This window comes from Eimeria maxima, genomic scaffold (assembly GCF_000499605.1).
Source record: "Eimeria maxima Weybridge genomic scaffold, Emw_scaff58, whole genome shotgun sequence".
Classification (NCBI taxonomy): Eukaryota; Apicomplexa; class Conoidasida; order Eucoccidiorida; family Eimeriidae; genus Eimeria; species Eimeria maxima.
The window spans coordinates 40,561-62,433 of record NW_013566615.1 but is presented as its reverse complement, the minus strand read 5'-3'; the positions used below and the strand labels follow the sequence as shown (position 1 = coordinate 62,433).

The following is a 21,873-nucleotide window of genomic DNA, read 5'->3' as shown; positions in this document are numbered from 1 at the left end:
TTTAGGGTTTAGGGTTTGGGCTTAGAGGCTTGGAAGTCAAGCTATTGAATCAAAAATAAAGTATATATAACCAAAACAAAAGAGTCTAGGGTTTAGGGTTTAGGGTTTAGGGTTTAGGGTTTAGGATTTTGCAATTTCCAGTCCGCTAGACAACTTGGCGCGATGGAAGGACAGCAATGGAGCACGCTGCTTCCATAGGGTTTAGGGTTTAGGGTTTAGGGTTTCAGTTTCTTTGCAAAGAAACACTTTCAATTTTAGTGTTTAGGGTGTAGGGTTTAGGGTTTCCGTCGGCGCTCGCATCACCGAGGCTCTGTGCTCGCTCTCAGCCCCGATCGCCCAACAGCGTAAACCCGGAACCTCGACTCTAAACCCTAAACCCTAAACCCTAAACCCTAATCTTTAACTCCAAGTTATCCAATTCTTTTAGATATACAAATACATATAAACACGCATCCCCTAATATCTAAACCCTATTATCTAAACCCTAAACCCTAGGCCCAAGACATTGCGGCATGTGACAAGTGTGTAACCCTAGGCCCTGAACCCCAAACCCTAAACCCTAAACCCTAAACCCTAATCTTTTAAAAGCCTCATCCCCATCTATATTTTTTTATCAACAATTCACTGCCGAGTATTCATCTTTAGGGTGTAGGGTTTAGGGCTTTGCAGCAGCTGCACCGGCAGCAGCAACAATCGGCATACCAGCAGCAGCAGCAGCAGCACAGACATCAGCAACTACGGCAGCAGCAGCAGAAACTCGAGAGGCAACCGCAGCAGCAACAACAGAAGCAAGCAACAGCAACAACACCAGCAAAGACAAGCGCAACAGCAGCAGCAGCAGCAGCGGCAGCAGCAAATGGGGTGCGGTGATCTCTAGCAGCGGCAGATGCTGCTGCTGAATGTGGTGCTGCTGTGGCTAGCAGCAGCAGCAGCAGCAGCAAAGGTAGGCCCATACAGGGGCAACAGCACAGCTGCCTTCATCGGCCGCCTGCAACCCAGCAGCAACATTAGCTGCAGAGGCAGCAGCAGCAGCAGCAGCAGCAGCAGCAGCAGCAGCAGCAGGAATGTGACAGGCAGAGTCCAAAGATGGCTCGGCAGCAGCCTCACCCGCAGCAGCAATAGCAGCAATAGCAGCCTTTACAGCAACAATGCCAACACCAGTAGACGGTACAGCATCGGGGTCAGCAGCAAGAGCAGCAACAGCAGCAACAGCAGCAGCAGCAGCAGCAACATTCCTGCTGACGTGAGTCCTCTTGCTGCTGCTCCTCTCTTTGATTATACAAATCGCCACTTTCGTTATTTGCTGCGGCTGCTGTCGAGGGATTTGGTGCTGTATACAGAGATGCTGTCTCCTGTGCTGCAGCAGCAGCAGCTGCAGCTGCTGCAGCAACTACAGCAGCCCCACCAGCAGCAGCAGCAGGGCTTGGATCCGGAGCAGAGAGAAATGCTGCTGCAGCAGCTGCTGCTCCTACAGCCGCCGCACACAGCAGCAGAGCTTAAAGCAGCAGGAAGGGATGCAAAGACTGTGCTGCAGCTTGCTGCAGCAGATGTTGCTGCTGCTGCTGCTGCAGCAACGCTTGCTGCTGCAGTTATCTCGAATGAGCAGCAGCTGCTGCAGCAGCAGCAGCAGATACTCTTCAATCTTAACTGTGGCTGCCCCAGCAGCTGTGCTGCAGCTGGAGGGTTTGGTTTGCTGCTGCAGCGGGAGCCGCAAAAGGTTGGTGCTATGTGCGCAGCAATGCAAGCAGCAGCAGCAGCACAGCAGCAGCAGTACCAGCAGCAGCAGCAGCAGCAAGTTGAGGTGTCTGTGAAGTGCCGCCTAGGAATCGTAGGCGAAGCTGCTTCGATTGAGAGCTTCTTGCCGCAATGCGATGCAGCAGCAACAGCAGCAGCAGCAACAACAACAGCAGCAACACCTGCTGCTTCTGCTGCACCCCGTCATTACATTCTGCATGCAAGAGAGGGAATGTTGGGGATGTCTTGCAGCAAAAGCAGAAGCAACAGCAGCAACAGCAACAGGAAGGCTCCTCCGCTGCAGTATGACAGGGCAGCAGCAGCAGCAGCTGCAGCTGCAGCGGCTGCAGCGCAGCAGCAACCATCACGACGTCTTTTCTTTACGTTGAATGGGGGAATAGAGAATCTAGAAGATGCATCACGGCTGCTGCAGCAGTGCAACAGCAGCAGCAGCAACAGCAGCAACAACAACGGCAGCAGCAGCAGCAGCAGCAGCATATGCGGAGTAATGATTGGCCGAAGCCTGAAACAAAATCCTTGGCTTTGGCTAAAACGCGCTGATGCATTCATTGCTGCGCACCCCATCAGCAGCAGCAGCAGCAGCAACAGCAGCAGCAGCAAAGGTTGCAGCAGCAAAGGTAGTAGCAGCGAATGCAGCAGCAGCAGCAGCAGCAACAGCGTTGCGGCAAGCCGCTATGAAGCCCTTTTAGCATATATGGAGTATGCGGACAGGGAGATGCTGAAGCTGCAGCAGCAGCTACAGCAGCAGCAACAACAGCAGCAGCAACAGCAGCAGCAGCAGCAGCGGAAACAGGAAGCGTGTCTTGCAGGGTTTCGTCGTGAGTTGCTGCAGCCGCTGCTGAATTTGTTTTCGGGTGTACGTGGATCTAATCACTATAAGCACGAGTTGCTGCAGCAGCAGCAGCAACAACAACAACAACAGCAGCAGCAGCAGCAGCAAGTCAGCAACATCATACTGCGAGCCATGAAACATCTGCCAGACTCAGCCCTCCATGAACTGAGGGAACCTAAACCCTTAAACCCTAAACCCTAACTAAACCCTAAACCCTAGATAGCGGACAAAGATGCAATGCGTAGCAGTTTAGTCATCTTATAAAATTGTTTCTGCTGCTGCTGCAGCAGCAGCAGCAGCAGAACAGCAGATAACCGCGGCAGCCGCAGCAGCGGCTGCTATCATTTGTTTCCTCGGAGGGTTTAGGGTTTAGGGTTTAGCTATCTGTTTGATTTCCTGCTAATCTTCTTTTCTTCTTGTCTTTTGATGGTCTATAACGTTGTAAGGAAGTATCCATACCTCCTCCTGTTAATAAACACACAAACCCTAAACCCTAAACCCTAAACCCTAATGTCTATTTCTGTATCATGCATAAGTGAGGTTCGGGGATATTCAGTCAGTCTAGGGTTTAGGGTTCCTGAGCTGTTAGGGTTTAGGGTTTTATATGTGTTAGTGTTTAGGGTTTTTATACTTGTTAGATTTGTTAGTGTTGAGGGTTTTAGATTTGCTAGGGTTTAGGGTTTAGGGTTTAGGGTTTACCAGTTGTCTTCATCTTCTTATATTCAATGTTATCTTGCTCAAGGATTCTATAGATACGATTAGTGTTTGTATTAACTGCTGCTTTTCTTGCTGCAGTTGCTGCTGCATATGCAGCAGCAGCAGCAGCAGCAGAAGCACGTACTGCTGCTGCTGCATTACGACGCTGCTGTTTATATTCCCTCCTCTCCTTATGCTGCTGCAGCAACTCCCGCTGCAGCAAATTGCTGCTGTTGGTGCGCAAACCCCCGAGGGTTTTTATATCATAGTACCGCGGTGTCAGTAGCTGTAGTCCTATCTGCAACACACAAACCCTAAACCCTAAACCCTAAACCCTAAATCGCCCGTAGAAAAGAGTTGCTCGGTTGTAAACACCAGTTTGCTGCCACTGCACCGTTCCTAGGGTTTAGGGTTTGCTCATAGAGAAGAACACAATGAGGGTTTAGGGTTTAGGATTTGCTCATAGAGAGGAACGGAATAAGGGTTTAGGGTTTAGGGTTTACCTTCTGCTGGTGCTGCAGCAAACTGAGGGGTTTTAATGTTTCTTCTGTTGATTCAAGAGCGGAGCGCCAGAGGCAGCGCAGCTGCAGCAGGAAGCAGCAGCAGGAACGCCCCCCTACCGTTGCTGCAGCAGCAGCAGCTGCTGCTGCTGCTTCTGGTGCAGCAGCTGCTGCTGCTGCAGTTGTCATTTCTTCTTCCTCATCTTCATCTGCCTCACCTTCAGCAGGTGGTGCTGCTGCCGGTGCTGCTGCTGCTGCTCTTGCTGCTGCTGGTGCAACAGCAGCAGCCTGCAGCAACAGCGCATGCACCAGCGGGAGTGCAGGCAGCAGCTGCTGCATCGCTGGTATGTAGGCGCTGGTGGTTTGCAGCCGCTGCAGCAGGCACACCAACAACAAACCCCAAACCTTAAACCCTCATTTTGTTCCTGAGGGTTTACTACTCGATGTTATTACTTATTGGTGTTTACTGTCTAAATTTAGGGTTTAGAGCTTCGAATTGGGGTTTAGGGTTTCGAATTAGGGTTTAGGGTTTTGAATTGGGGTTTAGGGTTTAGGGTTTACGAGATTTTGGAACATGGCGAAGGTCGTCGCTGCCACAGAGAAGCCAAAGTTTGCCCAACCCTGCCACTTCGCCGTCAGCTGCTGCTGCTGCTTCTGCTGCTGCTGTTGCTGCTGCTGCAGCTGTTGCTGCTCCAGGATGCGCAATACGGGCTCTTCAAGCTCTGGCTGCAGCATTTCTGCTGCGGAGTGCTGCTCGTGCTGCTGCTGCTGCTGCTCTTGCTGCTGCTCTTGCTGCTGCTTGCCTACCAGCAGCAGCTGGCGCGCTGCTGTGTGTAGCAGCGCTGCTGCTAATGCGAAGGAGGTGGGGAAGTAACAGCCGTCCTGCGGTGTTGCTGCAGCAGCTGCACGTCGCAGCAGCAGCAGCAGCTGCGCAGCAAGCGGTGCAGCAGCAGCAGCAAGCGGAGGAGGCATAGCAGCGTATGTTTCTCTTTTGCCACTAATTGGTTGCGCTTCCTGCTGCAGCATCTGACCGTGTGTTGCTTCTGCTGCTGCTGCTGCTGCTGCAACGCCAGCACGGGTCAGGGGCAGCGGAGGAAGAGTGAGCTTCTGTTGCAGCTGCTGCTGCTTCTGCTGCAGCATCTGCTGCTGTTGCGGCTGCAGTTTATGCTGCTGCTGCACCTTCTCTATACGCCGCAGCAGATGACGTACGCGGGGAGGGCAAACAGGCTGCACATCTGCATGCTGCACTGCTGCTGCTGCTCCTGCTGCTGTATCCAGTATAAGGAATGCTAACTGCAGCAAGCTTTGCTGCCTCTGCTGCTGCAGCGACGAGCAGCAAAACAGCAACTGCAGCACAGCAAGATCTGTTGAGGTGAGGATACACCTCAAGTCTGTTTGTTTTGCTGCTAACTCCTGCTGCAGTTGCTGCGGTACCTGCTGCAGCAGCAGCTGCAACAGCGTGTCAGTATCAGCATCCTCAGGTACTGGTTTTACTGCTGCAGCAGGTGCAGCAGCAGCAGCAGCAGCATCTAGATAGATGCGCAGCTGCTGCTGCAGCTCCTCATCTCCTGGTGCAATACGCCCAGCCATATGCAGCAGCAAAGGCTTAAAGAAACGTTCTGCTGCTGCTGCTGCTGCTGAGTGCTGCAGCAGCTGCAGCATCGGTGGCTGCAGGTGACGCCATAGCTCGAAGAAAGACGAGCCTACACATAACAAGAAACAATTAGGGTTTAGGGTTTAGGGTTTTATTCATATATAATTCTATTGGATTCGGGGCTGAAAATTAGGGTTTGTAGGGTATACAATTAGGGGTTAGGGTTTAGGGTTTAGGGTTTACCTGTTCCGTTACGGATATTGCTGCGGCACTGCAGCACGAGATGCAGCAGCAAACCCTCCAGCAGCATCACCATCTTGCTGCTGTTCTTTGCTTCCTCCATTGGGTATAGAATTATATAACTGCATGCAAATAGATTGGGGTTTGGGGCTTTAATTAAATTAGGGTTTAGGGTTTATACGAGGGTTTAGGGTTTATAACATGAAGGGTTTAGGGTCCACTTAATATATACGTAAACTTCCTCTTTCTAGGGTTTATGTCTTAGCCCGAGATAAAAAGTGTTTATTAGGGTTTAGGGTTTACACGCGGGGTTAGGGTTTATATTAGGGTTTAGGGTTTATACGAGGGTTTAGGGTTTAGGGTTTACCGGTGTAGGAGTTTAGCTTGTGATGAGGGTTGCCACTCATTAAATAATTGGGGTGTATCCTCAGCTTTCTTAGGGAAGGAGGGTTTATAAGGCAGCAGCAGCTCGTGCTGCTCATTCAGCAGCAGCAGCCGCTGCTGCTGCTGCTGCAGCGATAGTTCCTCCTCGTCACTGTCAAGCTCTGCAGCAACAGCAGCAGCAGCAGCAGCTGCTGCTGCTGCTGATGATGAACGAGCAGCAGCTGCAGCGCCACCGCTGTCGGCCCCCGATGCACCACCTGCAGCAGCAGCAGCTGCTGCTGCTTTGTCTGCTGCTTTGTCTGCTGCTGCTGCTGCTTCTTCTCCTTCTTCTCCTTCCTCGTCTTCTTCTCCCTCTTCTTCTCCTTCTTCTTCTTCTCCTTCTTCTTCTTCTCCTTCTTCTTCTCCTTCTTCTTCATCATCCTCTCCTTTTGCTGCTGCTGCTGCTGCTTCGACTGCTGCTGCTGCTGCTGCTTCTTCTGTTTCTTCTTCTGAGTCCTCTTCGTGCTGCAGCAACTCCTTCAATTCCTCATCTTCTTCTTCTTCCTCTTCTTCCTCCTCGCCGCTGCTGCTGCTGCCGCTGCTGCTGTCGCTGCCACTCTCGCTGCCGCTGCTGCTGCTGCTGCTGCTGTTGCTGCCGCTAGGAGCAGCAGTCTCTTCTGTGTTACCCCAAAACCCTTCTTCGTCTTTCATCATCTCTTCCTCTTCTGCACAGTAAACCCCAAACCCTAAACCCTAAACCCTAAACCCTAGACCCTAAATCGGCCATTTTTTTTCGCGTCTGTAGCATTTAAACCCTAAACCCTAAACCCTAAACCCTAATTATTATATATATTACCTTGTTTTTCTTCTTGCTGCAGCAGCATCTGCTGCTTCTTTTGCTGATTAATTAACTTCTTTCTTGCTCTTTCTTTTAATTCTTCTTCTGTTAATAATTTCTCTCCTGCTGCAACACGAGGAACAAATCGTAGTATTGCTGCTGCTCTATCATATTCTGCTGCTGCTGCTGCTGCTGCTTCCATTGCTGCTGCTGCTCTAGATGATGATGCTGGCTTTGTAGCAGATCCTGCTGCTGCATCGCTGCTGCTGCTGCTGTCGTCGTTGTCTAGAAGCAGCAAAGGGGCCTTGCTGCTGCTGCTGCTGCTGCTGCTGCTGCTCTTCTTAAGAAAACCAAATAGCGACGGCTTCTCTTCCTGCTGCTGCTGCTGCTGCTGCTGCTGCTGCTGCTGCTCCTTGCTTGACTCGTCCTCCTTACTCCCCCCCTCCTTTGAGTACTTTTTCAGCAGGTCCTCAAGACTCCTGAAACGCCGTAAACACTAAACCCTAAACCCTAAACCCTAAACCCTACTTCTGCATCACTTCTAGCTAACCCTAAACCCCGAACTCTAAACCCCAGACCCTAAACCCTAAACCCTAAACCCTAAACACTTACGGTCCTTTGTCCTTGGTTTTAGCGTAAGGTAAGACTTCTCTTACTGCAGCAAACTGCAGCTCGAGTTGCTGCAGCAGCTGCTGCTGCTCTTCTGCTTCTCGTGCGTGCTGCAGCAATCAATCAAACCCTAAACCCTAAACCCTAATCACTAGAAAACGGTGCCCTCAAGAAACCCCAGCAAATTTCGATTTAGAGAGGGTTTAGGGTTTGCGGCTAAGCTCATATCTACCTGCTCGCCGCCCACTAAAGCTAGGGTTTAGAAATTAGGGTTTCTGAATTAGGGTTTAGGAATTAGGGTTTAGGAATTAGGGTTTAGGGTTTACCTGTGCCTTAGCCTCTTTACTCTTAGAAATAATTTCTTTAAGAATTTCTCTACGACTTTTAGGGGCGTCAGAAGAACCACCAGAAAAAAATAAATCCCCCTCCAACACTGTACACAAACCCTAAACCCTAAACCCTAAACCCTAAACCCCCAAAACCCTAAACCCTAAACGGTGGATCCTAGACCCTAGATCATAGCTCGCTTATAGGCTATGGTGGGACTGCTAAGACGAGGCCGGTGTAAAGTATATAGATGAAACCCTAATAAGGGTTTAGGGTTTAGGGTTTAGGGTTTACTTTGTTGTTCTCCTGTATCTTCTTCTGCTGCCTGTTTCTGCATAACAAGAGCAGCAGCAGAAGCACGAAGTTCTTCGTCCCCCATCTCTGCAATTGGTTTCCCTTTATGCAGCAGCAGATCTAAATCTCTTGCTGCTGCTGCTGTACCTCCTTCTGCTGCTGCTGCAGCAGCAGCAGCAGATTCAGGTGTATCCTCAGCTCCATCCCCTAATTCATCATCATATATATTTTCTTCTCCTTCTTCGTCTTCTAAGACAAAAGATTTTTTCTTCCTTTTGCGCTGCTTCTGCTGCTGCTGCTGCTGCTGCCGCAGCAGACGCTGCTGCTGCTGACGAAGCAACACTAAACGAGCAAACATTAACTCCTCTGCATCTGCTGCTGCTATTGCTGCTGCACGATTGCTTCCCTGTGTACGCTTTGCTGTTGCTGCTGCTGCTGCTGCTACTCCTGCTGACCTGCTGCTGCTGCTGCTGCCGTCACCACGGTACAGACGCTCATCGCGAATGCCGCTGCTGCTGCTGCTGCTGCTGCTGCTCTTGTTTGGATCCACGAATGTAACAGTCTGCACACAAGCAATCAAACCCTAAACCCTAAACCCTGAACTACACGGCAAAGTGTCCCAATAAAGGAATCCAAAGAAAATTAGGGTTTAGGGTTTAGGGTTTAGGGTTTACCTTAGTGAGGTCCCTCTCTGCTCCTTTTACTTTAAGACCTAAAATCTTCCTCTTTGGTTGTTTATTGCTCATAACATCAAATGGATTCGCGCTGCTGCTGCTGCTGCTGCTGCTGCCAGCAGCAGCAGCACGCTTGCCTTTGCCTCCTGCCATCTTCAGGCACTAAACCCTGTATTATGCTGCTGCTGTTGCTGCTGCTCCTGTAAAGTTTCGCTATGCAGCAGCAGCAGCAGATGTGCTGCTGCCGCAGCTGATCCCGCTGCTGCTGCTGCTGCTGCTGCTGCTTGCGTTAGAAGACGCCTCTACAGAGGAGAGCAGTCACAATATGCTTGCTGCAGCAAAGGATCTCTTAACTGCAGCAGCAGGGACAGCAGCAGCAGCAACAGCAGCACGGCCCCACAGCGGAGATGCATGCATCTGGAGCAGCAGCAACCTTCGAGGAAAACTAATGGACAAATGCATGCAAATTAGGGTTTAGGGTTTAGGGTTTAGCAGCTAAAGTTTATTAAAGAAGAAAAAGTTATAACTCCTAGTTGCTGTTTATGCCACAGCAGCAACAACTGCAGCAGCAGCAGCTGCTGCTGCTGCTGCTGCGGGGCCCCTGAGGGCCTCACCGCCGACAAGTCTCGAGCCAGGACCTACCCTAGACCCTAGACCCTAGACCCTAAACTCTAAACCCTAAACACTACAAATCCTAAACCCTAAATACTACAATTTATGTTCTTAATATCTGCATATTAAGTTTCTTCCTGCTGCTCCCCTCTACTAAGCCCAAACCCTTGGTCGGCAGTTCCCTAAGACCCTAAACCCTAAACCCTAAACCCTAAACCCTAACCCCCCTGGTGTACTTCTAGACTTTCTCTACGCAAGATAACACCAATCCCCAAGCCCTAAATCCTAAACCCTAAACCCTAAACCGTAGGGCTGAGCTCCCTAGCGGGCGGTGCGCCTGCTATGGATGATGTCTACCGCATAATACCCTAAACCCTAAACCCTAGCTCTCCAATGTGATATGGAGCAAAGCGTCTAGGGTTTGGGGTTTAGGGTTTGGGGGAATGCGGCTCAAAGGGGCAGCAGCATTCTTTTACTTCTGCTGCTGCTGCTGCTGCTGCAATGGCGAGCTGCTGCTGGGCAGCAGCAGCCGCAGCAGCTGGTCACTGTCATGGAAGCAGAATTCAGCAGCAGCAGCAGCAGTAAAGTCTAAGTCTCCCGCTTTTCTGCTGTCGCCACACTCAGCAGCAGCAGCAACAACAACAACAGCAGCAGAAGCAGCACGACAGCAGCAAAGGCCAATATACTTCCGTCAATATGCCTCAGCAAGTGACACAGGGGATACTACAGATACAAGAAGCAGCAACAGCAAGAGCAGCAGCAGAAAAAGCAGCAAGAGCAGCAGCAGCAGCAAGAATGCCCGCACAGCCTCCAGCAGATCTTCCCGCAGCAGCAGCAGCAGCAGCAGCAGCAGCAAACGGGGAGTCCGGGGCAGTAAAGGTAGCGCTGCTACCACTCCCCCTCCCCCTCCCACCAGCAGCAGCAGCAGCATCAGCAACGACACCAGCAGCAACAACGACACCACCAGCAGCATTAACGACAGCAGCAGCAGCAGCAACGACAACAGCAGCAGCAACGACAACAGCAGCAGCAGCAGCAGCAGCAGCAGCAGCGAGAAATTGTCTACAACATTATATCGTCGTGGTTTGAATCCATTAGGGTTTGAGTATATGGAGGAGCCAAGACCAAACCCTAATTTACACCAACAAATAACAAATGATGAATTATTAGTGTTAAATAAGTACGGATTTACATCCAATAAACCCTTAACACATTTCCGTAATTGGCATCTTGCTAATCGAGGTAAACCCTAAACCCTCATAAACCCTAAACCCTCATAAACCCTAAACCCTCATAAACCCTAAACCCTAAACCCTAAAGTCTAGGGGTTAGCCAAACCATCGGCAGAGTTTTAGTCTGTTATACGATAGATGAATCACTATGTAGGAGAATAAGTATCTATCCATTAAACACTAATTAGGGTTTATTAGGGTTTACTAGGGTTTATTAGGGTTTAGGGTTTAGGGTTTAGGGTTTATGTATAGGGTGCTGGGAGGATTTCGGTATACCAACAGTTCCTAATATTCGTACTATAAGACCTCTTGAAGAACCACCACTTCCTCGTCTACCATTAAAGTATTGGAGCGAGACTCGTTGTATTGTAAACCCTAAACCCTAAACCCTAAACCCTAGACCATACAATAGGTGCTAGCATGTAGCTACTCCACATGGATAAAACCTAAGATGCAGTTGGGCTGATGGCAATTAACCCTAAACCCTCAAATTTGACGCTTTTATTTAGCACGCGAGGTCTGCACAATACTGCTAATTAGGGTTTAGGGTTTAGGGTTTAGGGTTTGGTGTTTGCAGTCATCGGATTGGCGTCATTATCCTCTATATATGGAGTTATTTAACCAAACTGTCTTAGACCCTGCAATTTATAACATTCCCGAGCCCAGCAGCAGCAGCAGCGACAGCAGCAGCAGCGACGGCAGCAGCGACAGCAGCAGCAGCGACAGCAGCAGCAGCAGCAAGAAAGATGAAGGAATATTTCCTCCTATTCAGCTACGAGGAGATTGGGAACCAGAAAGAGATCGTCTTGGTCTTGGATATGGAGATGCCCGTATCTTCGAGGTAATGCTGCTGCTGCTGCTGTTGCTGCTGCTGCTGTTGCTGTTGCTGTTGCTGTTGCTGCTGCTGTTGCTGCTGCTGTTGTTGCTGAACTTGCTCTTGCTTTTGTTGGTGGTGTCAGGTTCTCTGCTGCTTATGCACCTCATTGTTGTTGCTGCTACTGCTGCTACTTCTGTTGCTGCTGCTGCTGCTGCTGCTGCTGCTGCAGGATTGGCCTTCTTGGGACCCTACATTTACTCTGCAAGTGACAGAAGCAACAAACCTCACCATTGTTCCCCAGACGGGTACCTCCAAACCCTAAACCCTAAACCCTAAACCCTAGAGCGTTTGCTGAGGGGGATTGCCGCTCTGCAGCGGTAACTGGGGTTTAGTGTTTATGAGTGTTTGAGTTGCACTATTTTAACTACTAGGGTTTATGTACTATGGGTTAGGGTTTATATACTAGGGTTTAGGGTTTAGGGTTTAGGGTTTGTGTATAGGTGAATACTATCAAAAATTATATATAGGCCCATTGCCATTAGGAGGAGGATGGACATTAGGCTCATTAATAAAAAGTTTTGCCTTACATCGTGGTCCTGGGCATGCAGTAACTGGGGTGTATCTGCACCATCCAGATACTCATGATGCTGCCGCTGCTGCTGCTGCTGCTGGAGGGGAGGGTGGCAGCAGCAGCAGGAAGGAGCATCATGGAATAGCTGAAAGAAGAGAAGCAATTGCTGCTCTACAGGCTGCTGCAGCACCAAAGGAAACAGCAGCAGCAGCAGCAGCGGCAGCAGAAGCAGCAGCACCGGAGAGGACCCGATGCGGCAGGTATCAAGGGGCACATTCTGTACCAGGGATGAGGGAGGATCTTATAGAGCTTGCTCTTAATCTTAAAGGGGTAAGCCAAACCCTAAACCCTAAACCCTAATAGAACTCTACAGAGTAGCTTTTTATTGGTTACTCAGTTCCTGGGGTTTAGGGTTTACGACTTGGAATGTATTATCTAGGGTTTAGGGTTTAGGGTTTGTGTACAGTTGGCGTTACGTTCGTCTATTCCCTTCCTACGTACACGAATAAGAGTAAGAGCAAAAGGACCACTAAAATTATTAGGAGGACATTTATCTTTTCCTTCTTTCCTTAAATGTTATAATAAAGAACATTATATTTGTACCCTAAACCCTAATGCTAGGGTTTGCTTCGATTTCCAAGTTGAATGGAATAGAGGGCTATGGCTTGCTGATCTTGATGGTAAACCCTAAACCCTACAAACCCTACAAATCCTAAACCCTAGGAAACAATACATCCCAGAAACACTAAACCCTACGATGCCCCTAAACCCTTACATAAGGGAAAACAACCATTAGCACTAAACCCTAAACCCTCAACTGCCGCGGACCCTGCATGCCTGCCGCGTCTTCGTACAACTGACAAGCGCTTAGGGTTTTAAATAGGAGAAACACCTAATTAGGGTTTAGAGCTAAAGTTTAGGGTTTAGGGTTTAGCGTTTATGCTCGTGCTGCAGGCCTCTACCGTGAAGAGGAAGGGTTTACCTACCGCCTATTCAAACGCAAACACTTATCGCCCCCTCCTGTCAAACAGCAGCAGCAGCAGCAGCAGCAAGTGCAGCAGCAGCAAATGCAGCAGCAGCAGGAGCTGGAGATGTACCCAACCAGCTGCTGCTTCAGCCCCTGCCATAGAATGCGTATTGCTGTCCACAAGCTCATGGGCACGCGTTGGTGTCACGAGTAAACCCTAAACCCTAAACCCTTAAGCCTATAGACCGTATCCCTTTCTGCTTGTGGGGTTTTGTATTAGGGTTAAGTAGCCATATTGTGTTGGGGGTTTGGGTTTACAGGGGTTTTACTGTTAACAGGGGTTTAGGGTTTAGGCCTCCGTCGTGAAAAGGGTCTAGGGTTTGGTGGTCGTCACTCTTTGTTGTTTTTCCCTTTCTGTGCAGCCATGCCACCTGTGCGTGAGGGTTTAGGGTTTAGGGTTTAGGGTTTGTGTGCAGGCGTATGGAGTGTCCTGATCCTAAGGAGCAACTAGTAGTAGAGATTTGGTCTTCTCCTAAGAATACCCCCAAGGAGGTGTTGCTGCATGCATTATTAGAGATAGAAGAAGCAACAAAGGCAGCAAAAAGACAATTAGAAGAAAATAATAATTATGAGGAAGAAGAAAGGATGCTTAAAGGTATTATAAACCCTCATATAAACCCTAAACCCTAAACCCTAATTTCAAACCCACCAAACCCTGCAGTCTCACGGTCGGTATACACCAAGCTGCATATACACAACAATATAAACCCTAATCGTAAACCCTGATTATTATAAGCCCTCGCAGAAACCCTAAACACGACCAAACACCAATTATAAACCCTAAACCCTAGAGTGCGATCTACTCCCATCCACCCCCCCTAGGGTTTAGGGTTTATGTGCAGAGGGTTGGGAGAAAATATCTAAACACCGAGAAGAAGAAAGACAACAAGAAATAAAGGGGGGGCCCCCTCTCTATATCTTGGGGCCCCGAGGTCAACTGTTGCCTGCAAGCCCTGATGAGGAATCTAAACCCTCGTTTCCTATGACTGCTCCTCCGGTAAACCCTAATCCAAACCCTCACAAACCCTAGCTTCCTTGCAAACCCTACTTTAAACCCTCATAAACCCTAAAGCGTTGATTGCCCGAAAACAAACCCTCATAAACCCTCAGAAAGCCTAAACCCTACACCACATATATCCTAAACCCTAAACCCCCACATGTATCCTAAACTCTAAACCCTAAACCCTTCTAAACCCTAGTAAACCTTCGTACACCCTAATGCCCTTTTCTTTGCCAGCCTCCTGAACTGCTCCCTGAAGCCTGGCTGCGGCAACAACTGCAGCAGCAGCAGCAGCCCGAGCAGCAGCAAGACCAGCAGCAGGAAGCTGGCCAGCAACACGAGCAGCAGGAGCATCAACAGGAGCAGCAGGGAGAGCAACAGCAAGAGCAGAAGGAAGAACAGACGCAAGAGCAGCAGCTGATGCAGCAACTGCAGCAGCTGCAGCAACAGGTGCAGCAGCAGCAGCAAGAACAGGCAGGAGGCAACCCTGATGATGTGCTGCTGGAGGATTTAGGTTTGCCTCCACAGGCTCTAAAGGGTCTCCATGAGGTAAGCTACTTCTGCTGCTGTTGCTGCTGCTGCTGCTGTTGCTGCTGCACTAGCGGTGCTTCTACGGTGTATTGTATCGCTGCTTCGTTGGTAGCTGCTGCAGCATCTACTACTGCTGCAGTGTTGCCTCTATGCATGCTGCCTTTCCTTATGCTGCTGCTCTCCTGCTGCTGCTGCTTTTGCTGCTGCAGTGCGAAGTACGTACACTGGGAGATGTCAGCCTTTACTCAATGCAGCAGCTGCTGCGTATCCCTGGGGTTACTGTTGGAGCAGCAACTTTGCTGCAGCAGCTGCTGGAGCACCGCTTTGATAGGGAACTAGCCCCTGACTAAACCCTAAACCCTTGGGCAATTAGCAGTAAAAAGGGTTTAGGGTTTTGTAAAAGATTCCCACTTGTTTGGTGACCCTACAGCCTACAAACCCTAAACCCTACCAAATTAGGGTTTAGGGTTTACGGCTGTGAGCCGACAAGAAGCCAAGCGACAAAACAAACGGCTCAAAAACACTTTTTGTTCACCCCGTAGGGTTAAGAGGGTTTAGGGTTTAGGGTTTAGGGTTTAGGCTCTTCTTCAGGGGAGATACGAGGAACACGAAGTTTGCGACCAACAGGGCAATACTGCCGCGCAAGGCAGACAGCACACTGCAAACAAACACCAAACCCTAAACCCTAATTATTAAACACTAAACCCTAATTACTAAACCCTAAATCCTAGCAAGACCCTTCTGAATGCCGGCCAGTAGTGGCAGGGTTTATGGCAGTAAATAGTGCGCATAGGGTTTAGGGTTTATGTAAACGCTAAGGTTTAGTGTTTAGGGTTTAGGGTTTACCGCAGGGTTTACAGGTTTGCAGATTTGCTGCCCGAAGCCAACAAGCAAAAGATTAACATCTTCCCAGTGTTGCCTGAGCAGACCCTAAACACTAAACTCTAAACCCTCAGCGACAGGAGCAGGGAAGAGTCTGATCCAAGCACTCGGCCTAGTCCAGCTGCAAGTACGCTTTAGGGTTTAGGGTTTAGGGTTTAGGGTTTGCCGCACCGTGGAATACAGTCTTCAAGGGCAATTTCTGTTTCTTGTGGCGTTTTCGTCTTGGCCCATCCAAGTCTGCAACAAACCCTAAACCCTAAACCCTTAGTCCTACAGCACGCGTATGCTGCAACCGCTAAGCAACTAGGGTTTAGGGTTTACAGAGGAATTAGGGTTTGCTAGGGTTTACCTGTTACTGATGCGGTGTACGTGCACGTCCACTGCAATACCATGGAAAGAATTCCAAGCCTGCGAAGTCAAACCCTAAACCCTAGGCTAAACCCTAAACCCTAAACCCTAAAACCTTGTTTCTAGAGAGCACATTCCCTCTAGTCTCTGCGTCAGTCTGTACGTTTGCGGGTTTAGGGTATCGGGGTGTGTAAATACAACACGTCATGCCTTTCTAGGGTTTATATGGGTTAGGGTATATATAGGGTTTATATAGGGTTTACGTACAGCATGCATAACTATATTCGCCATTTTTCTTCCTACTCCTTTTAACTCCATTAAATCCTCGAGGGTTTGGGGTACCTCTCCTCCATGTTTAGCGATTAGGGTTTCTGCTGCTGCCTTAAGGAAGGTTGTCTTATTGTTATGAAACCCCACACCAAATAATAAACCCCGTAACTTTTCTGCACACATATCCAAACCCTAAACCCTAAACCCTAAACCCTACAAACACAGCAGCCACCGGAGTATGGAGGGTTTAGGGTTTCGCATTCAACTTTAATCGGTGCTTGTTCTAGGGTTTACAAGGGGCCTGTTGCTCTTTTAGGGTTTAGACACAAGGATGGTTTCAGGGTTTAGGGTTTAGGGTTTAGGGTTTACCAGTATCGCATGCAGCAAGAGCATGAGGGTTTAGCAATCCGTTACTTCTTAGCCTCTCTACGCATGCATGCGTTTGTTCATCCTTTGTTTGGCTAGATAACATAACTGCTACTAATACAGCAAACCTCTGAATACATAAACCCTAAACCCTAAACCCTAGGTCATAGGATAGATAACATCACTGCCACTCATACTGCAAAAAGTTGCACACATAAACCCTAAACCCTAAAGGGTTTGGACATAACGAACAAATCCACTAAAAGGGACGCTGTATGAGTTGGCTTCCTTCTAGGGTTTAGGGTTTAGGGTTTAGGGTTCTCACTCTTTCTTTCTCGTCTTTCCCTGTTTGTGCCTCTACGCCCATTGAGTCAACAGGTGCGTCTCGCTGCAGCACAACACTGCAAACCCTAGGGTTTAGGGTTTAGGGTTTGGCGTTTAGGGTTTAGGGTTTGGCGTTTAGGGTTTAGGGTTTAGGGTTTACCTTTTCTCGCATCTTGCAGATTGCCTCCCATACTTTGTCGAAGTTTGCAGGCGGAGGTTTTGTTGGTCCTGTGCTGCAGCTGGTGCTGTTGCTGCTGCTGCTGCTGCTGCTACTGCTCTTGTTGCTGCTGCTGCTGCCGTTGCTGCGGTTGCGGCCCTTTGGTTTTCCAATAGGCACAAGTTGGGTCTCTTCCTCCGAGTCGCTGGACTTGGTGTCTGCTGCTGCTGCGCCTGCTGCTGCTGCTGCGTCTGCTGCTGCTGCAGGTGTTGATGCTATTTTTGCTGCTGCCTCTTCTTCTTTTACCTTTGGTTCCGACTTGCAGCCCTTTGCTGCTGCTGCTGCTACTGTTGCTTTGCTTTGCTGCTGCTGCAGTGGACCTGAACTGCTTCGCCGTTTCGCTCTCAGGTCTCGCTCCTGCTGTTGCTGCTGCAGCAGCAGCTGCTGCTGCAGCAACTGCGGCTGCGGCTGCTGCTGCTGCTGCTGCTGCTCTTCCTTCACATGCGTTTTTTCTCTTTTTACTTCTACCCTAATAGGTTGGACACTGCTGCTTCTGTTGCTCTTTTTGTCGCTGCTGCTGCTGGCGTCATTGCTGCTGCTGCCATTGCTGCTGCTGCTGCTGCTGCTGCTGCACGGGGTTTGCCGTTTACGCCCCCTCGGAGGCATTGGCTGTGAAGCACCGAAGGAAAAGGCATCAAAGCTGTCAAGCTGCGGCTGCATCCTGCTGCTGCTGCTGCTGCTGCTATTGCTGCTGCCGCTGCTGAAGAACCCTCTGGGGCCACAGGGCGGTTGCACCTGCCCACCGAGAAATGCTGCTGTCCTGCATGCAGCAGCAGCAGCAACAGCTGCTGCTGCCGCTGCAGCAGCAGATTCTCGAAGAGGCCCTAGACGCACGCCAGTAACACCCCCCAACAGCAGCAGCAGCAGCAACAACAGCTGCTGCTGCTGCAGCAATCGCTGGAGAACGCGCAGCAACAGCAACAGATGCAACGCTTCAGTGATGCTGCCGCTGGTGCTGATTTGTTGCTGTTTCTGTTGCTGCTGCTGCTGTTGTTGTGCTGCTGCTGCTGCTGTCGTTGTTGTTGTTCTTGCTGCTGCTGCTTGGGGCCTCCTATGTCTTTAGCAGCAACTCTGCAAAGTTCGTCAGAAAAAGCTAAAGGACGATTTAATTGCGCCTGAGGGTTTAGGGCTAGGGGACGAAGACCTAGGGTTTAGGGTTTAGGGCTTAGGGTTTAGGGTTTACGGTTTAGGGTTTAAATCTACCGATGTGTCTAGATGCCATCGGTGGGAGATGGAAAGCGACAGGGTATAGGGTTTATGGTCTAATGTTTTCGATTAAGGGTTTAGGGTTTAGGGTTTAGGGTTTAGAGTCAGGTAGTTAGGTTAAGGGTATGTGGGGCCCGAGATCAATCGCGGCGACAGTCGCTAGCTGCTGCTGCTGTTGCTCCTGCTGCTCCTGCTCCTGCTGCTCCTGCTGCTGCAGCAGCAGATGATTCAGTTTAATTATAATTTGATTTAGTTCTTCCTGTTCATTAGTGGTTTATTGAGTCCGTGGAGACAACCCTTGAACCCTAAACCCTAAACCCTAATCCCTTGAGCGATTCACCAGGGCGTCGGCACAGGGTGTCTTCTATCCTGGGAGTTGCGTTCCCAGGCAGCATTTAGGGTTTACGGTTGAGGGTTTAGGGTTTATTGTTTATTTGTTTATTTGTGTGTGTGTGCAGAAGCACCTTCGCAGGTAGCTGCTGCGCACCATTGCAATCTAGAGCCTCTTCCGGCTCAAACCCTAAACCCTAAACCCTAAACCCTAGAAGGCGCAATGCGTCCGCTTTGGCGCCACCCGCTGCTGCTTGCAGCAGCAGCAGCACTCTGCATTGTTTCATGTGCCTTCGCTGATGAGCAGCAGCAGCAGCCACAGTCACAACAGCAGCCACAGCAGCAGCTGCAGCAGGAACCGCAGCAGCAGCCGCAAGGTCAGCAGCAGCAGGAACAACCTCAGCAGCAACCGCAGCAGCAGCCAGAAAATCAGCAACAACTACAGCAACCTGACCAGCAGAAGCAGCAACCCCAGGAGCAGCAGCAGCAGCAGCAACCGCAGGAGCAGCAGCAGCAGCAGCAGCAGCAGCAGCAGCCAAAAGTTGATTGTGCGGCGTTGGAGAGGTCGCGAATTGTGCCCGATGTTATCACAGTTAGGGAGTGCAAAACCCTCCATCTACAGGTTTGCTGCTGCTGCTGTTGCCGTTGCTGTTGCTGCTGCTGTTGCTGCTGCTGCTTCTGTATATCGTGTCGAGAGTTTAGGGGTTTGGGTGTGGCGTAAAGGGTCCGTGCCTGAATATGCAGCGCATGTGATTGGGGTTTAGGGTTTAGGGTTTGGCGTTTATGGTTTATTACTTAGGGTTTTGCTGTTTAGTGTTTAGGGTTTGTATTAAGGAGAGGCAGGACATCTTTTTATTGAATATAATATACGGTTTAGGGTTTAGGGTTTAGGGTTTGTGCTTTTCTGCAGCTAAAGGTTTCGTTTGATGGCCATACAGCTGGTTGGGGTTCGGAGGTGGCTGTACACCAGACACAAAACCCTCCTGTTGTATTAATTTCCTCTAAACCCTCAACAAATACAAGATTTGTTCTTGCTTTGACAGACCCTGATGCCCCTTCAAGGTGATTAGGGTTTAGGGTTTGGGAATTAGGGTTTAGGGTTTGGGAATTAGGGTTTAGGGTTTATAGGTGTCTATGGATTTCGACCCGAATTTATGTTGACGCTGTAGGGTTTGGAACTAAAGGGTTAGAGCTGCATCCCCTCAGTGTTAGGATCAAGGGTTTAGGGTTTAGGGTTTGTGCTGCAGTGACGATCCTGTATATCGTGAATGGGCACATTGGGTGGCCATCAGCTCAACAAATCGCTTCGATGCAAGCTCGGACAGTCCACGTAAGGGTTTAGGGTTTAGGGTTTGTGTTTCTTATTTAGGGTTTAGGATTTGGGAGTTAGGGATTAGGGTTTGGCAGTTCAAGGTTTTACCGGGTTTTACGTAAGGCTTAGGGTTTGTTCGCGAGGGTTCAGGGTGATGGTTTAGGCTTTAGGGTTTATTCGTGAGGGTTTAGGGTTTAGGGTTTTAGGGTTTAGGGTTTAGGGTTTGTCCTCAGTCCCGTACAGACCTCCTACGCCTCCTAAGGGCACCGGCCTCCACCGTTACGTCTTGCTGCTGTTTGTTGCTTCTCTAGATGATCAGCAGCAGCAGAAGCAGCATGGGCACAATGGGCAACAGCAGCAGCAGGAGAAGCGTCAGCAGGAGCAGCAGCAGCAGGAGGAGCAGCGTTTGCTGCTGCAGCAGCTACCAGGCAACAGCAGCAGAGGAAGATGGGGAGGAATTGTACGAGCAATGGATTTTGCTGCAGCAAATAAGTTGCAGCTAGCGGGGGTTCAGTGGTTTACAGCTCAAGCTCAAGCCTAAACCCTAAACCCTAATAAACCCTAAACCCTAAACAGGTCGCTAGGGTTTGGGCTAGTTTGTACCGGCTCGGTCTGGCAGGTGATGCTAGATACACGTGCCTCTTATAAACCCTAAACCCTAAATTGGGGTTTAGGGTTTCACACGAACCACAGTGCTAACTTTGCTTGGAACAGCTGCTGCAGCACGTGCAGCAGCAGCAGCAGCAGCAGCAGCAAGTGCTGCTGTTGCTGCAGTTACACACCTACTGATTTGTACAGGTAGGTAATAGACTGCGAAGCAGTTTGCTTCTTCTATGTTCGCTTTTAGGGTTTAGGGTTTAGGTTTAATAGTACTTTACGGTGTGAGGATTATGACTAACAGGTACTTGCGGACCCCCCCCCTCCCCCCTTCCCCCAAGCCCTAAACCCTAGAAGGTCACTCCATGCCAGCTGTAAACCCTAATCCATAAACCCTAGTTGGGAACGGGGTCGAGAGAGGATTTGCTGCGGCAGGCACGGGTACTCCATGTCCTTTTAGGGTTTAGGGTTTAGGGTTGCCTAGGGTTTGAGCTGTTACATATTGCAGTTGAGGTATAGGATTGAGGGTTTTAGGTGTTTAGTGACTGTAGTGTTTAGGGTTTGTTGTTTAGGGTTCGTGGCTGACGCTATAGGACCCCCCGATTAGTGTTTAGGGTTTAGGGTTTAGGGTTTAGGGTCCTAGCGTTTAAGATGAGAAGAATATCACTTATTCGTCTCGGAGAGTGTAACTGATGATGCTGCATTTGGTGTTTAGGGTTTAGGGTTTAGGGTTTAGGTTTTACGGAGTTGAGTCAACGGGTCTCGCGAGCACCAGCCCCAAGGCAGACCTCCGTGAGGGTTTTGTTATTAATTCGGGGTTTACATTAACTTTAATAGGAATACACAATAAATTAGGGTTTAGGATTTAGGGTTTAGGATTTGGGATTAATATTTAGGGTCTAGGGTTTAGGGTTTAGTCGGCTGCCGACAGCTCTAGAGACAACGAACTCAACGGGTCAGGGTAAATATGACTGATTGAGGGTTTAGGGTTTACTTCGAAGGATGGTATTTAGTATTTAGGGTTTAGGGTTTCATATTTAGGGTTTAGGGTTTAGGGTTTAGGACATGTGGTCACTACCCTAGTCGAACGCCGACGACTGCAGCGAGCGCTGTCTCGAAAGCAGCAGCTGCAGGTGTTGCTCCTGCAGCAGCAGCAGCAGCAGCAACAGCAGCAGAAGCAGCAGTAATACAGCAACTGGGACAGTAACAGCCACAGCGGCAACAGCAGCAGCAGCAGCAGATGCAGCAGCAGCGGCAGATGCAGCTGCAGACGGCGCCGTTTCGGCAGCAAGAGCTGCTGCTGCGACTCCCGCGGCGGCTGCTGCTTGCTGCTGCCCTGTTTGCTGCTGTTGCTGTAGCAGCAGTAGCAGCAGATGCAGCAGCAGATGCAGCAGCATATGCAGCCAGCTGCGCGTCCTATGGCGAGCTCTCTAGGCACCTCTCATCACTAGCAAGCAGCAGCAAGACCTGCTGCAGAAGCAGCATCAGCAGCAGCAACAGCAACAGCAG

General features: G+C 49.8%; 5 protein-coding genes across 5 annotated transcripts; 3 read left to right on the top strand and 2 right to left on the bottom strand.

The window, feature by feature from the left end:
* Positions 1-886: 886 nt before the first annotated feature.
* On the top strand, positions 887-2,788 carry EMWEY_00009050 (hypothetical protein, conserved; the record flags this gene model as incomplete). The annotated part of the gene is made up of 1 exon (XM_013482302.1): positions 887-2,788. One exon carries the CDS (start codon positions 887-889, stop codon positions 2,786-2,788), a length of 1,902 nt encoding a protein of 633 aa, XP_013337756.1.
* Positions 2,789-2,986: 198 nt separating this feature from the next.
* Positions 2,987-8,875, bottom strand: EMWEY_00009040 (hypothetical protein, conserved; the record flags this gene model as incomplete). The annotated part of the gene is made up of 11 exons (XM_013482301.1): positions 2,987-3,052; positions 3,429-3,581; positions 3,904-4,071; positions 4,345-5,451; positions 5,621-5,648; positions 5,985-6,705; positions 6,837-7,297; positions 7,431-7,537; positions 7,754-7,860; positions 8,049-8,610; positions 8,723-8,875. 11 exons carry the CDS (start codon positions 8,873-8,875, stop codon positions 2,987-2,989), a joined length of 3,633 nt encoding a protein of 1,210 aa, XP_013337755.1.
* A 902-nt stretch (positions 8,876-9,777) lies between these two features.
* EMWEY_00009030 (RNA polymerase Rpb3/Rpb11 dimerisation domain-containing protein, putative) lies at positions 9,778-14,862 on the top strand (the record flags this gene model as incomplete). The annotated part of the gene is made up of 11 exons (XM_013482300.1): positions 9,778-10,417; positions 10,819-10,934; positions 11,144-11,407; positions 11,613-11,688; positions 11,884-12,284; positions 12,408-12,465; positions 12,909-13,131; positions 13,398-13,576; positions 13,824-13,978; positions 14,219-14,530; positions 14,722-14,862. The coding sequence occupies 11 exons, from the start codon at positions 9,778-9,780 to the stop codon at positions 14,860-14,862; spliced, it is 2,565 nt and encodes an 854-aa protein (XP_013337754.1).
* A 218-nt stretch (positions 14,863-15,080) lies between these two features.
* Positions 15,081-17,525, bottom strand: EMWEY_00009020 (endonuclease III-like protein 1, putative; the record flags this gene model as incomplete). Its single annotated transcript, XM_013482299.1, has 8 exons — positions 15,081-15,170; positions 15,359-15,431; positions 15,566-15,631; positions 15,744-15,802; positions 16,046-16,185; positions 16,382-16,508; positions 16,704-16,766; positions 16,863-17,525. 8 exons carry the CDS (start codon positions 17,523-17,525, stop codon positions 15,081-15,083), a joined length of 1,281 nt encoding a protein of 426 aa, XP_013337753.1.
* A 1,153-nt stretch (positions 17,526-18,678) lies between these two features.
* EMWEY_00009010 (phosphatidylethanolamine-binding protein, putative) lies at positions 18,679-21,551 on the top strand (the record flags this gene model as incomplete). The annotated part of the gene is made up of 7 exons (XM_013482298.1): positions 18,679-19,047; positions 19,366-19,517; positions 19,703-19,785; positions 20,001-20,227; positions 20,849-20,877; positions 21,101-21,156; positions 21,427-21,551. 7 exons carry the CDS (start codon positions 18,679-18,681, stop codon positions 21,549-21,551), a joined length of 1,041 nt encoding a protein of 346 aa, XP_013337752.1.
* Positions 21,552-21,873: the final 322 nt, after the last annotated feature.